Source organism: Sitophilus oryzae, unplaced genomic scaffold (genome assembly GCF_002938485.1).
Source record: "Sitophilus oryzae breed Bouriz unplaced genomic scaffold, Soryzae_2.0 scaffold_801_pilon_pilon, whole genome shotgun sequence".
NCBI classification, from domain to species: Eukaryota; Metazoa; Arthropoda; class Insecta; order Coleoptera; family Curculionidae; genus Sitophilus; species Sitophilus oryzae.
In genome coordinates this window covers 874,970-890,044 of record NW_022147419.1, presented here as the reverse complement: position 1 = coordinate 890,044, position 15,075 = coordinate 874,970, and the positions used below count along the sequence as shown (strand labels likewise).

The 15,075-nt window shown below is 30.1% G+C and overlaps 2 protein-coding genes across 5 annotated transcripts in view; one reads left to right on the top strand and one right to left on the bottom strand.

Annotated features, from left to right (window-relative positions):
- Positions 1-2,084, top strand: part of LOC115888562 (echinoderm microtubule-associated protein-like CG42247) — a 90,665-nt gene extending 88,581 nt beyond the window's left edge. The window contains exon 23 of the mRNA XM_030908315.1: positions 1,217-2,084. The gene's annotated coding sequence lies outside the window, so the exon portion shown is untranslated. The remainder of the gene's footprint in view (positions 1-1,216) is intronic.
- A 6,061-nt stretch (positions 2,085-8,145) lies between these two features.
- The window catches only part of LOC115888544 (probable RNA methyltransferase bin3), a 34,819-nt gene continuing 27,889 nt past the window's right edge, over positions 8,146-15,075 (bottom strand). For all 4 annotated transcript variants that reach the window (XM_030908294.1, XM_030908297.1, XM_030908298.1 and 1 more), the window contains 4 exons: positions 12,892-13,110; positions 12,681-12,827; positions 10,793-10,892; positions 8,146-8,746 (listed from right to left, as the gene is read on the bottom strand). In XM_030908294.1, the coding sequence (XP_030764154.1) occupies positions 8,334-8,746; positions 10,793-10,892; positions 12,681-12,827; positions 12,892-13,110 (879 nt within the window). In that variant the 3' untranslated portion in view covers positions 8,146-8,333. The remainder of the gene's footprint in view (positions 8,747-10,792; positions 10,893-12,680; positions 12,828-12,891; positions 13,111-15,075) is intronic.

The following is a 15,075-nucleotide window of genomic DNA, read 5'->3' as shown; positions in this document are numbered from 1 at the left end:
GTTTTTCTTTAAAAGTTTTTGTGTGAGATATACTTGATGTTTTAATTTCTTATTTTCTGTTTCTAATACTTCAATTTTACTTTGAAGAGAAAAAAGCTGCTTATCAACTTTAGAACTGAGATTATCTAGGTCTGTCTTGATGTTATCAATCTTATTGCAAACATTTTCGTTAATATTATTCAAGAGCGTGTATAAATCCCCTAATTTAATTTCTTGGGTCATTTTATAAACAGCAGTAAATTTTGAGACACTTGACAACACCGTTGGGACGACTAGTAAGATTGCTTGCTAAATATTGCAAATTCTTTAAATTCTTCTATGTGATAGTATTTTAGAGATATTCAAAAACTACTTTTCGTGAAGTCTGAATCAACTGATTTTCACTCACCCGTTCTATCTTAATATACTTTATAACTTGTAATTTGAATTTTCTAATTTATTTCATAAATAACTCCACTTTTTGAATATATTTAACGGATAAAATTTTAATTCATATTAACACTTGCCCTGCGACGTTGCCACACATTATATAAATATAATAAATAGAAATTCTGTATTATTACCGTACTGTGCCCAAAATCAGTAAATCTACGAAATAATCAGTAGTTCTGGCAACGCTGTCTCCGGCAACCACTCACTCTGTCGACTAAAAGCAGAACTACGGTACAGTATTCTTTATCCGCAGCGCTGTAAACGATCAGGTATCAGCGCGCAGCGGCGCAGAGCTAAACTAATTCTCGGAATTCTCGGACAGGTTGACGGTAACGCCAGCTACATCTCGCACAGGTTTTCTGCCACGAAATCGCCCATAAGGTTGCGCATCTTCTTATTTCTTCAATCAACGGTATTAGTCAGCGCAATTTGTGAAAATTCTAAAAAATTAAAAAGGTAAATCTTTTGATATCTTCAGAATATCCAACTTGTATTACAGTTTATTATTCAAGCTAATAACTCAATACTACCACTAGTAACAACCAAAATACTTAAATATTATCACTTAGTTCAATATTATTTCAATGCGATCAGCATGAATGGTAACCGATACGGCGTGAAATAAAGTTAGTCGGACAGTTCTGATTTCTGCCGTACCGAGCGCTGCTGTTGGTATTTCAAAATCGGTTGATATGCTCCAAGCCTATAAAAAAGCAAAAAAAAAATAGCAGTAACAACTTATTTCTCTTCAGACTAAAGACGCTTTAAATATTGTTCTTTGTAGCATAAGCCCTCATCAGTTTACCTACCGGTTATAAGAAATACCCCTCAGCGAGTGAGGGGTTGGAGAGGCGAGAGAGTATATCAGAACGACTACGAAGAAGAAAGGGAATACTACGATTCCGACGTAGACAGTACAACCTTTGAAGTTTTGAATTTGCACTTCTAGCGACGTAAGGATTCTCGAAAATTGAGGTTTGCCATCTAGGGAAGATTTTTATCAGTGCTATAGATTTATAAATATCATATGAACAAGAAATGTTATACTTATAATAGATTGAAGTGCCGAAGGTTCACAAAGTCATGTTTCATACGAAATATTTTGTTTATAAAAATACTTTTTTAAAATTAGTATATATTAATATTTATAATTTAGTTTGAGAAAAAAAATTTGTTTATATTGTTAACATAATTCACACAAATTATAATATATTACTCTTAAATTCTAATTTAGTTTCTCATCATTCAATGGACAGGCAAAACAAATAAACTCTATTGTAGGTTATAAGACACTCTTAACTATGAAACTTTTCGATCATACGGTATGATTAGTTAACATACATTGAGAGTTCCTAAAATGATTTTGTTCACATGTAATTACTTAATTTTAACAAATACAGACGAATTCTGAGGATTTTTATAGGAAAATACCATACAATCCAAAAACGACGTCAGAGATGGCTTAGAAATGAAGATCTGTGTCGTTTATATATAAAATTGTATAAGAAATGCCATCGATCGTCATTTCCACGTTAACTGGACGCCGTTTTTTTTTATCAAAAAACTCGAAGAAACATTACTGACTACAAAGTTGGAAGAAAAAATCTTACACAAAACAATTGTTAGACTAATGTCAGAATGCCTAATATACAGGGTGGTCCGAACTGTATTTCGGAAACTTCGGCAGCATATTCTGCAGATAACAATAAGTAAAAAAGTTTGTATAAATGTATGTCCTAAAATGCTTAGTTTCAGAGATACAGGGTGTAGAAGTTTCATTTTTATTTCGATTTTTTCCAAATAATTTCTGAATCCAAATTTCATCCAAATATTGACGTTTGGTTTGGTTAGGATGATGAAAATTGGTGGCTGGGAGTTTTTGACTTGTGAAATTTGATTTTGATGTCAATATGACTCCTACTAGTAGAGGGCGCCACCTACATGTTTTTTTAACTGCTTTGAAGAGTAATAACTTTTTCGTCCATACCTGTATAAAACTTCTGAGTAAAAAATATACATTTACGATATTTTCTACGGGAAAAAGGTCTCTTGGTAAAAATCGCTACGAGTAATGGTTTTCGAGATATTTGGAATCGAAATTATCAATACCTGTCATCATTGACATAAATTATGTTGACTAAATAGTTATTAGACTGAAATTATAAATTTGAAATGTTTTTGTGTCAAAAGTTCAACAGAAACTGTTTTATCATCATTTTTTGCAGAAGAATTTATGATTAATTTAAAAAAATAAAAATTTCCTAAATTTATTCTACTCAACGTGTTTATTTTTCGTCAATAATGACATGTATTGACTATTTCCATTCCAAATATCTTAAGAACGGTTGCTCGTAGCGATTTTTACAAAGAGATATTTTTTACAAAAAAAGTCACAGAGATGTATATTTTTTCGATCAGTAGTTTTAATCAGGTACGGCCAAAAAGTTATTACGCTTCAAAACAGTTAAAACATATGTAGGTGGCGCCCTCTACTGGTAGGAGTGATATTGACATCAAAATCAAATTTCTCATGTCAAAAAACTCCCAGGCACCAATTTTCATCCAAATATTGACGTTACTTCCGAAATTATTTAGAAAAAATCGAAATAAAAATGAAATTTCCACACCCTGTATCTCTGAAACTAAGCATTTTAGGACATACATTTATACGAACTTCTTTACTTATTTTTATCTGCAGAATATGCTGCCGAAGTTTCCGGAATACAGTTCGGACCACCCTGTATATATTCACTGATATATTTTATTGTTAAATTATACAATAAATATGGTGCGCAAATTGTATTGCCAAAATTTAAAAAAAATTGTTAAAAAGCGCACAATCAAATTGTATAGTATAAACCATCTGTCCATATAGTAATTCGATTATAAGAATATATGACAAGGACATGAAATTTTCTTTCTAATTTAAAAGTAGGTTGTATTTTCTGTCATTTTATGGATGTCATTTCTTGAATTCATATATTCTCTCATTGGACAGACTGTATAAACTTTTCATTTCAATATACAATCATAATTATATACATGTGTTAAAAGAACATTTAAAACTAATATTTAAAATAATGTAATTTATACATCATATTGAGTTTACTTCTAGTACAGAAGACATGCGTAGCAATATCTGAAAATTCGAATATATACCGGGTGCGTCTCAAAAGTGGCTCACCCCCTATAACTTTTTTATTTTTTCAGATAAAAAAACGAGATTTGGTATGTTAGTATATGACATAAATTGGGATTGATTGACGCATTCAATTGTTTTTGGTCACTTCCTGTTTCACCGGAAATGACTACAACTTTTGATTATTAGATGTCACCCCCGGTATATTTTTACTTTATTCGATAGAAAATGATGTTCTGAATAGAATGACGTATCATATCTCAACTTTTGACATTCTCCCTTAATAAAAAATTGTATTTTAAATTTAAATCTGGTGCCATGGCTATATTAAAAACACTAATTCTTAATCAAGGAGCCTTGGAAAAATATATTTGATCGTCTAATATCCTTAGTGTCTTTTCCTGGCCAGTTAAAAAATGCCCAAATCGTATTTTTACCCATATCTCAATTTTTTCAAATGTAACGAGGGTGGCTCATTAGCATATTTGGAAAAAGCATTTTTTTACGAATAATTTGATACCACACACTTGGTATTTCGAGTCAAATTTTCGTTACGAACCGCAAGTAATAATTTCAAATAAACCATATGCGAAAATGTCAAAAGTTGACGTATGCCATGTCATTCTATTCAGAGTGTTATTTTCTATCGAATAAAGTAAAAAAATACTGAGGGTGCCATTTAAAAACCAAAAGTTGTAGTCATTTCCGGTGAAACAGGAAGTGACCGAAAACAATTGAATACGTCAATCAATCCTAATTTATGTCTTATACTAACATACCAAATCTCGTTTTTTATCTGAAAAAATAAAAGTTATAGGGGTGAGCCACTTTTAGACGCACCCGGTATATCTATTATTTACCATGATATTAAATATTACGATACTTTGATAAAATATCGTTGAGTTTATAATAATGCATGTTTAAAATACCTCAAAAATAAGACAAAATTAGAAACAGAAAAATAAATAAAAAATTGTAAATAGAATTTTAAATTATAGTTAATCACTTTATTTCAAATTTAATGTATTCTTAACACTTAAAAATAACATATCAAACTTGTTACAATATCTAAAATAAAAGAAAAACATTGCATGAGACATCAAACCAAATAAATACAATTAATTGTAACATTAATCTTGAATCAATTATTGCCATTTTATTCAAATAAATTTCCAACTAATTATATTTATATACAGTAACAACTGTTTTATTTTTAAATCTTTCATGCAATGCCCTTAAAATTTTGGATAATAATTAGAACAAGAATTGTAATTGATTAAGTAATTTAAAAAAAACTTTTACATATCCCCCTAGTAAGCAAATTTGTACAGTGAACTAATCTTAATCCAATTTAAAAACTAAAACACTTTGGATAGTGTATAAGTACACTAAAACTGCCATTAGATATAAACATCGCTTGAAAAACACCAACAAGAATCATACTAATAATGCTCTAGAAAATGCTTTGTATTTTTATAGATTACTAATTATCATATTTAAATTTGTTTACATGTTATGGAGAGATGAATTTTATATTGGTCAACATTTGTTTCGCATGCATAAAATAGTTTGAACAGTCCACACTATTTTAATAATCAAGTATTTTTTTTATAACGACGAATGTATGTATAAAGATACCAACAAATACTCTGCTTCCACATAAGAAATATTGTTTCATTTTATTAATCCTATTTTCTAAAAAAAATGTTAAATAAATGTTTTGACCTTTTAATCGAGAGTTGTTTTATTTCTAAAAATTAAGATTATAACATAAAAATGCCAACAACAGCAGACACACTTGCCACTGGCCAGCTACTTTTTTAGCATATATTCAAATGCGTAGCTATACCGGGTGCGTCTCAAAAGTGACTCACCCCCTATAACTTGTTTATTTATTCAGATAAAAAAACGAGATTTGGTATGTTAATATCTATACTAATACATAAAATCCTTAAGTGACTGACATACTGATTAATCACGATCCTGCTCAAACCACTCAACGTAAAAAGCTCAATTTTGGCATACAGGTTGATTCTAGGGTGTAGAGGTTCGATAAGAAGGGATTTTTTGAAATTCCAGTTCCAAGGGGGTGAAATCACCCCTCAAATATTACAATATTTTTTATTTAAAAAACGGTCAAGTTTCCGAAAAAAACGCTTAAACACGTATATTTTTATTTTGTTTTATTACATGTTTTAAGATTTTTTAAAAATGTATACAGGGTGTTTCAAAAAATCTGGTCATTGATTAATCACGATCCTGCTTAGAGCGCTTGATGTAAAAAGCTGATTTTTGGAAAACAGATTGACTTTAGGGTGTAGAGGTCCGATAAGAAGGGATTTTTCGAAACTCGAATTCTAAGGGGATGAAACTATCCCTCAAATATTAAAATATTTTTTATTTAAAAACCGGTGAGTTTTTCGGAAAAAACTCTTAAACATGTATATTTTATTTTGTTGTTTTACAAATTTTAAGATTTTTTATAAATTTATACAGGGTGTTTCATAAAATATGACCATTGAGTAATCACGATTCTGCTTAAACTGCTTGACGTTTAAAGCTAATTTTTGGCAAACGGATTGACTGTGGGGTGTAGAGGTTCGATAAGGAGGGGTTTCTCGAATCTCAAATTCCAAGAGGGTGAAAACGCCCCTCAAATATTACAATATTTGTTATTTAAAAAACGGTTGTCGTGACTTAGTCTTCCGGGAAAATGCATGGACAAGTATAATTTATTTGTTTTTTTTACATATTTTGAAATTTTTTAAAAAATCATTACAGGGTGTTCCAAAATGTTGTGTAATTGATTAACCACGATTCTGCTTAAACTGCTTGACGTAAAAAGCTTATTTTTGGCAAATGGATTTTTCGAAAGTCAAATTCCAACGAGATGAAACTACCCCTCAAATATTACCAAGTTATATAATAATATCGCCATATTGTTTTTTCTCATGCTGACATAAATGTGAGAAAATTTTATCCAGTTTGTATATTAATGGAAATTCTTGCTTTGCTTTATCATCACCATTACAAATGATTAATTCGACGCGAACGAAGTCGCTGGTACACGCTAGTATGATATAAATTAGGATTGATTGACGTATTCAATTGTTTTCGGTTAGTTCCTGTTTCACCGGAAATGACTACAACTTTTGATTTTTAAATGACACCCTCAGTATTTTTTTACTTTGTTTGGTAGAAAATGACATTCTGAATAGAATGACATATCATATGTCAACTTTTGACATACTCGCTTAAAAAATCTTATTTTAAATTTCAATCTAGAGTGCTGTGTTGGTTGTGTTAAAAACAGTAATATTTAATCAAGGACCCTTGGAAAAATAGATTTGATCGTCTAATGTTTTTCGTGTCTGGTTCTGGCCAGTTAAAAGATGCCCAAATCGTATTTTTTATTATATTTTTAATCATATCTCAATTTTTTCAAATGGAATACGAGGGTAGCTTATTAGCATATTTGAAGAAAGCATTTTTTACGAATAATTTGGTACCACACATGTTGTCATGTACTACACATGGTACTATACAATGTTCTTTATCAACAACATGTGTTAAGAAAAATAAATCTTATTTTTACGTGAGAAATCCCCCCACGGAGAGATGGCACAGGTTTTTTTGAAACACCCTGTATAAACGCTCAATCTGTAGATATTAGTTTAGTTTTAATCATCTGCTGATGATGCTAACATGGTCAGCGAGATGCGTGTCCAATGCAAAAGTAAAGTGTTTTGGTGTATTGTGGTGAATTAGTGTTTTATTTTGATCTTATTAAGTTCAGAAAAAATCTTAATTTTAATAAAGTCAAGCTCTGTTTACACTACTAATATCTTATTTTTTGCTTAAAAATACCAATTTTTTCTTTGACGTATAGTGCTTCACCACAATGAGAAGAATGTATTGGTACGGCTGATGTCGAAGATGGAGAGTTGGCCTCTGTGAAGCTGTCTCAGATACTGGCTCTTGTTAAAGCCCTGAGACTGTATGATGAAGTCTAACTCAAGAAAGGGGAACACACAATATAGTCTGTGAAACGCATTACTTTGAATTTGACAGTTCCCGCGGGCTTTTCTAGTGTTAATTTTATTAGGTTAGCAACTTGCGGCCATGCATTTCTCTTTGTTGTCTGATATTTAGAAATGTCAAAAGCTGATGAGATTTTACTTTTGACCATTATGACATTTCGTGTTGATTTTTGCAAGAGGAAGAACTTTCATTTGTTTTATTATTTTCCTTTTTTATTTCACGAAAGTAAAAAGAGTTACCTATCTGATTCGCTCAGGCACTCAATTTAAAGAAATCAGTAAAATTTTTGACAGAGGCAACATGGCAAATATGACAAACCAACATGGCAAATATGCAATGTTGGTAAAAAATAACGGTCAAAATTCAAAATTATTCATTTTATAGACTATAGATCTGTAACGTCGCGGTGATTAACCCCCCTCCTAAATATTCTACATTCTACATGGGAAGAAATAAAGTATATTTCAAAAGGTTGAGAATTAAAACACAGAAACGATTTCTAAAAGGTTTATAAATAAAAATATTTATACATATAAAATGACTGTTAATACTTTATTTTTTTCGTTCTAATATCGAAGAACAAAGGCGAATATATTACAATTAATCTTTTTCCAGAAAAAAATCATAACAATAAATATTTACAAAATGTATACAAAATCCGGGTGGCTCGATTACAATAGATAACATTATACTTAACTTTATCGAACTTTACAAATACGACTTAAGTATTATCCACGATTAAATTCTGCCGATCTGGCGTCCTTAACACCTTCAAAGTCGGACTACTCGAGACGTTCTTTTGCGCACTAATACTACGCACTTGACTGTTTTTATCTTTGTCTAATGACGTACTGTCATTGGTATTATCGGGAGTAGCTTCACTGGAGAGTCTATCGCTACAATCCATCACGGTTTTCTCGTTATTGTCGATATCACTCGATTCTTGGTTGTAGAAATGGTCGACATCCTCGTGGCCGTTGGACTGGTTCATTTTTTCTTCGCTTTCCAAGCTTTTCGCGATGCTTTCGTTGATTTCCAGATTGTCTTCCGCGCTTTCGCAATACCGTGGAGTCGGATGTAGTAACTTGGTGTAAACATGTTCTACGCAGTCGGCAGGTTGAGATTCGTATTTACCTGTAATTTCAAAATAATCATCTAGAATCATAAGAAAAAAAGTTAACTACCTCTTTAAAAGTTCTATTGCAGAACTGAATAAAAAAAAGGAAGGAGCATATCAAAAATCTTAGATCGAACGCGACGGGGCCCTAGAAGGGCCAACTTAAATTCCGGTTTGTCAGTGCCGTTCTAATTTTATTCAAAACGTGTAAAAATATGATGTAGGGTAGACATGGGGTAGACTCATTAATTTGTTTTTATTTTATGTTGTCCATAAATGTTGATAGTTATTAAAATTGTTATAAAAATATATAATTCTAATAAAAATAGATAAGTTATAATAATTATTTATTAACACAAACATCCGATACGCTACTGAAGCAGGTAAGTCAAATTGACGTTGATTGACGTATCTAAATTCTTTGACAAGTAGTAAATAAAGGCAAAAATGCAAGAAAAAATATATAATTAGTTAATTTTAAGTGAATTTTTCTCATAAATGATCGGTTTACTTCACGTATGTATATTATATAATCACTTACTAGCGAAAAGTTATTCCATTTTCCTTCGATTTTTGACCGAGATCTACCGCACGCTACACAACCAACTATTTTACAGTCTTTTTCGATAAATCGCAATAGTGTCACTGTTAATTTAAGTTCTGCCACAATTTCCTTCTAGATTTACTATCTTTAAACAACTATCAGTAGTAAAATAAATAATAAATAACATAAAATAAGCTCAGTAAAGACTGGCAAATCCACAAAATTTCAAATCAAATTCAGATGTGTCAAATGAATCGCAGAACTGTCAAGGATCCCCACCCTTGGGCCCTCTCTGCGTCTGCGGTGCATGAACACAAGGACAGCATTATACTCCTTCCTTAATCTTTTTATTTTAAGGTTCAATCTAACCTCCTATCCTCCAAACAGGGTTGAAAAAATAACAAGTCATTTATATTTTTTTTAAAATGTGTTTTTATGGTTTAAAACAGTTCTTATTGTTTTAAACGCCATTTTATAACACTCCAAGTTGTAATTATGTTTAAAAAATACTTGTTTTAAACAACATAATGTAAATGGCATTCAAAATTAAGAAGTAGGTTGGGTGAAGATAAGGCGGCAAAACTTATTTCAATTTTTTGAGAACTTAATCCGAGTTATAGTACAGAATAATTGTTTAAGTATTTAAGTACCATGTTTTTATTAGTACTGTTATCAGGGTTAAGCACTTTTTTTCTATTACAATGAGTTGATCGTTTTTTTTTTCTGAACAATATTAGACTGAGGTGTGATCAGTGCGAGTTTACGTTTACAGTGTGAGATTTTTATAAAATAGTTAAAAGAAAGTGCCTTTCTCATATTTTTTATTGAAAAAAAAACCTACACACCAAAGATTTTATTTTAATGCTTTAAACATGTCTTAAAGAGAATGTTAAGACTTAACAACCCTTTTTACAGAGCTGCATTTGTCGGAAGTGTTCAATCTAACACCATATCCCCCAATATTGTGACATTTTTTTTATAAAATTGTTTTATAATTTTTGTTTTAATTTGATTTACCTTCACATATAGTGCTATTCTTCAGATAATTGTTTGTTAAAAAAGTTTATTTGTAGAATATCTTTTTGTTATTAGTATTTTACTTATTATGTATTTTAAGTTCAAAATAAAAATAGACTTATGTAAAGATTGACAAAAAGTTAAATATAATTTTTTTTGTCAAAAATAAGTTTAATAGATTTTTTTGTTTTGTTTATTATTTTTTTTTGTTTCATAGAAAATTTTATTTACTTTCAGTTTAAAATAAATGAAGATATATGTATAAACTGATAAAAGTTACATATCCATACATTTATTTAGTAATTATTTCTAATACCAGACCAATAACAAACACTAAAGTGAATACAAGTACAATTAATATATTTAAAATTGATATAATTGCAATTAAGACTATATTAACCAGTTAAAAATCTATTAATTATTGATTATTGCCAAATGTCTGATAAGGATATGAACGATGTGTTCCAAAAAAATCGAATAACTGGCTATGTGCATTTCTTACCTGTGTGCATTGTCTTTGGATACGCAGAATCACTATATACAGGATTGCCAGGCGTCGCTTCTATCCTTTCACTTGGAAACATCGTGCTTTTTGTAAAAACCTAAAAAGGGTTATTTTCTAATCAAATGTCTTATTTTAAATAAAATTATTTTATGAATATATATTTTAGTTTTTAGGGTTCCGTATCCGAAGGGTAAAAACGGGAACCCTATTACTAAGACTTCGCTGTCCTTCCGTCCGTCCGTCTGTCAAAAAGGTCTATCTTATGAACCGTTATAGCTAGACAGTTGAAATGTTTACAGATAATGTATCTGTTGCCGCTATAAGAACAAATACTAAAAACAGAATTAAATAAATGTTTATAAATAAAAAAGTACTTTCACTAAACATTATCTTTTAAGTAAGAATTTTACATAGAATCTTTCAAGTCCTCGGTGGCCGCGTGGTTTAAGGCGTTAGGACCATTGCCTGGAAACTTATATGATGAAATTTTGATAAAATAATTTAGTACTCACTAAAAACACGGTATGTCGCTAGTGGTAGGAAAAATAATTTTTAGAGGTTACTAGTTTATTTGGTTGCCTGTGATATGCATATACAGGGTGTTTCCTAATTAATCTAAAAAATAAAAAATCCTTTGAAAACGGCTTAAGGCAGGCTCTTAATAAGTATATTTATTTTTTTCTCGGCAACCGTTTGATGAACAAGAAAAACTCAAAAGATCAATTTTGTTGAAAAAGGATGACCAGTCAAGAAAAAAATATATTTTCTTTAAAAAGGCAGTAGTGTACCATTTATTTTAAACAAAATATCGATTTTTTTTTAAATTTTTAACACCCTGTAGATCAGAAAGGAAGTACTTTAGACCCAATGGTTATATAAAAATTGTTTTAAGAACACATGAGGAATCACACCACAATTTTTTAGACTAATTAGAAAACACCCTGTATATTGTCAACTTGACAATGATTGTTGATAAATCAAAAAATACCTTTTCTGTGAAAAAAGCCCGATTTTCGCAGGAAAAATTTTGGTTTTTATTGAATTTGGGTCTGCGTCTGCAAATACCGGTATGTTTTTTAATAATCTATCTATCTAAATTTTAAATATCATAGTCAGAAATAGTTTTATTATTTATTAACTGTAAAAATGGTATACTTAAAAGTTTTATCAAATATTGTGATTTACTTTCTACCTTGTAGTCAAAATTTATATTTAATAAACTAAAATATGTATATTCTTATGTTTTATTAAAGTTACTCTCATATATTAATACATATATCAGTGTAGCTTTAAAACTAAATCCTTTGAAATCAAATATAAACATAAAAAATATTTACAGCAGAAAAGGCGAAGGCGCTGGGTTAAACGTAGTCTCTACTAAGAACACGGAGGGGCGCTTTGACCCAAAATTTTACTGTTAAGTTTCATATCTATCTTAATAGAAGATTATTTTCTTTTATCTATGGTTAGGACTTTACGTTGCTATGACGTTGGAGCCGTAGTAAGGCAAGTTTGAATCCTAGTAAAGGCGACTTTTTTTGAATCGTTTTTTTTTAATTTTTAAATATGTTTACATATTTATTTTTACTTTTTACATATTTATTATTGATTAATACAATTTTTAGTAATGTGTTTCTTCATTTTTTTTTAAATTACTTATACGCGCATTCAAAATTTCAGCTAAATCGGAAAAAAGTTTATAATAATACAGTGTCTAATGTTGTATAGATAATGAATGGTACGGAACCCTTCGTGCGCGAGTCCGACTCGCACTTGACCAATTTTTTTAGATATAATCTTACATACAAACTCTTTACCTAGTATTAAAATAAAATTTAAAAAATCTTAGAGCATGTTTTCCCTGAGTTAATAAGAAGATACTTACTTGTATAGGTCTCCTAAATCCAGAACTTTTATGCTGGGGATAACCAAGAATTTCACTCTTTGCAAAACCTACAGCGGGCGACAGAAGATATTCAGTAAACTTGTCAGGGAAGAACTCTATAGCTTGATAGTTCCTGTAGATGGTTTCCTAAAAAACACAAAAATTCAAAATATTTAAATATAAGAAAAAATTAACAATGAAGATTTCGTACCGTAAGATTTTTCTTATTTTTATAACTGGCCCAATGCTGTGGCTCTAAAATCAATCTTCCGCCAGGCCTTAACTGTTCGTACATCCTCCTAAATGTTAGTTTGAGACCGTTGTCGCCCCAGTTCATGTGAATCCATTTTGTGATGCTTAGACATAAGATAACGTCAAATTGGGGCTGTTCCAATGCGAGTAAATTTTCATCTTCTGGGACGTAGTTACACTAGAAATAATAAAATAATTTCGATATCAATTAAAAAAACTAAGAAAGAATTAAAATTGCGAATTTAAAAAATAATTGGTACCTTTTTCATATACAGAGTGTTTCAAAAAACATGTGCCATCTCTCGTGGAGATGATTCCTCACGTAAAAATAAGATTTATTTTTCATATCAACATAGTTACGATTCTGCTTTGTTTCGTAGCTACAGGGTGTTAAAGTCTTAATCATCTTTCAATTTATTATAATTTTCTTCCAAGTACTTTTAGTGATTTGAATAAAATTTTGAGGCTAAAAGTTACTATGAGTGCTACATATTTTAATGCTAAAAAAGTGTCAAGAAATTTATCAGGAACGTGCATATGGGTTATCACTGGAATATTTTTCCAAAAAAAAAAAAAACATGTGCGCCACTGACTTTTTCTTTTGATATCAAAATTGAAGGGTACGGGAGAAAACGGACTAAGTCAAATTTTACGATTTTGAGATTAGGCAATTTTAAAGTTCAAAACGCTGCAAAAAATACAATACTTCAATTTAAAATTTTTTTCTTTTACCCATATTATGTTCCCTATCTCGGATCTTTGAGTAATAAAGTTTTCGCTTTTAGAAAAAAAATTGAAAAATCAAAAATTTATTGGTAAATGGTTATGACGTTTTTTCCCTGAATTTATAAGACTTTTGTATTTTGACGTATTTTATTTCACTCAATAATCAGATTTATGCCTACATAAATAATATAGAGAAACAGAACAAAACTACAAAATAATCTTCGTTATTCTGGCATTGATCCGATCATCTAAAATGGAAAATTAATGTTTTGATTTGTGTAAGAAAGTAAAAAAAAATTTACCTTGAAATTTGTTTTATAGGAGAGAAGTCACCAATTTTCTCAATTAATTAATTATGCACCAGTGAGGTAAAATACTACTGAGCTTCCTTTCCACAAAACTTTTTCAAACTGTGCAAATTGGCAAAACGATTAAAATGGCGACCAGAACGCTATCGAATAGGCGCGTAAAAACACGACTTAGCCCGTTTTTGCTCGGTACCGTACGGACTTGTCACGTTATTCCCCTGTACGGGATATTCTTCTTGTTTAATACCTTCTGACTTATCGCGTTCTTGCCATAGAAGCTATCTTTAGAACAAAATTTAACATATTTTCTATCCGATGACATCAATATCACAATTTTGCTAAAAATTGACTTAGCCCGTTTTTCCCCTGTACTTCAATTGTGTAGGCCGTTTAATCCCAATTAAAAGTTCTTTTTATATTTTGTTTTTTCTTCTCGATATTTATCAATCTCTTGATATTTTGTCGAATTCGGCCTCCTTGATGACATTAAGGTAATTTTATTAATCACAATTAATAAAATAAAAATAAAATAAAATTAAGAAATTATATATTTTACCTAATTTATTATTAAATATTATTATTATTAGTTATCCTTAATATTAGTCCAACCTATAGCAATTTCAAATAAAAATCAATGGTATTCAAGATAATTACAAAAAATCTAATTTGACAAATTTTTAACATCCTGTAACTATAAAACTATGCATTTCCATACCCATGTTTATAAGAACTTTTTTTCATATTTTTTGATGAGGACTCAATGAGTACTTATTTAAAGCTTTTGCAAGTTAATGATATTAACATTTTTTAAAGGATCAAGGACTTGGATCAAGGCAAATTAATAAAATTGCGTTTATCTCATCAAGGAGGCCGAAATCGACAAAATATCAAGAGACAACTTTTAATCAGCATTAAACTGCTTATACTTCCCTAAAAGATAAAAGAAAGTCAGTGGCGTACATGCTTTTTTTAGAAAAATATTCCAAAGATAACCCATATACACGTCCCTGGAGAATATGTCGACACTTTCTTAACTTTAAAATATGTCGCATTTATATATAGTAACTTTAACCCTCAAAATTTCATTGGAATCGCTAAAAGCATTTGGA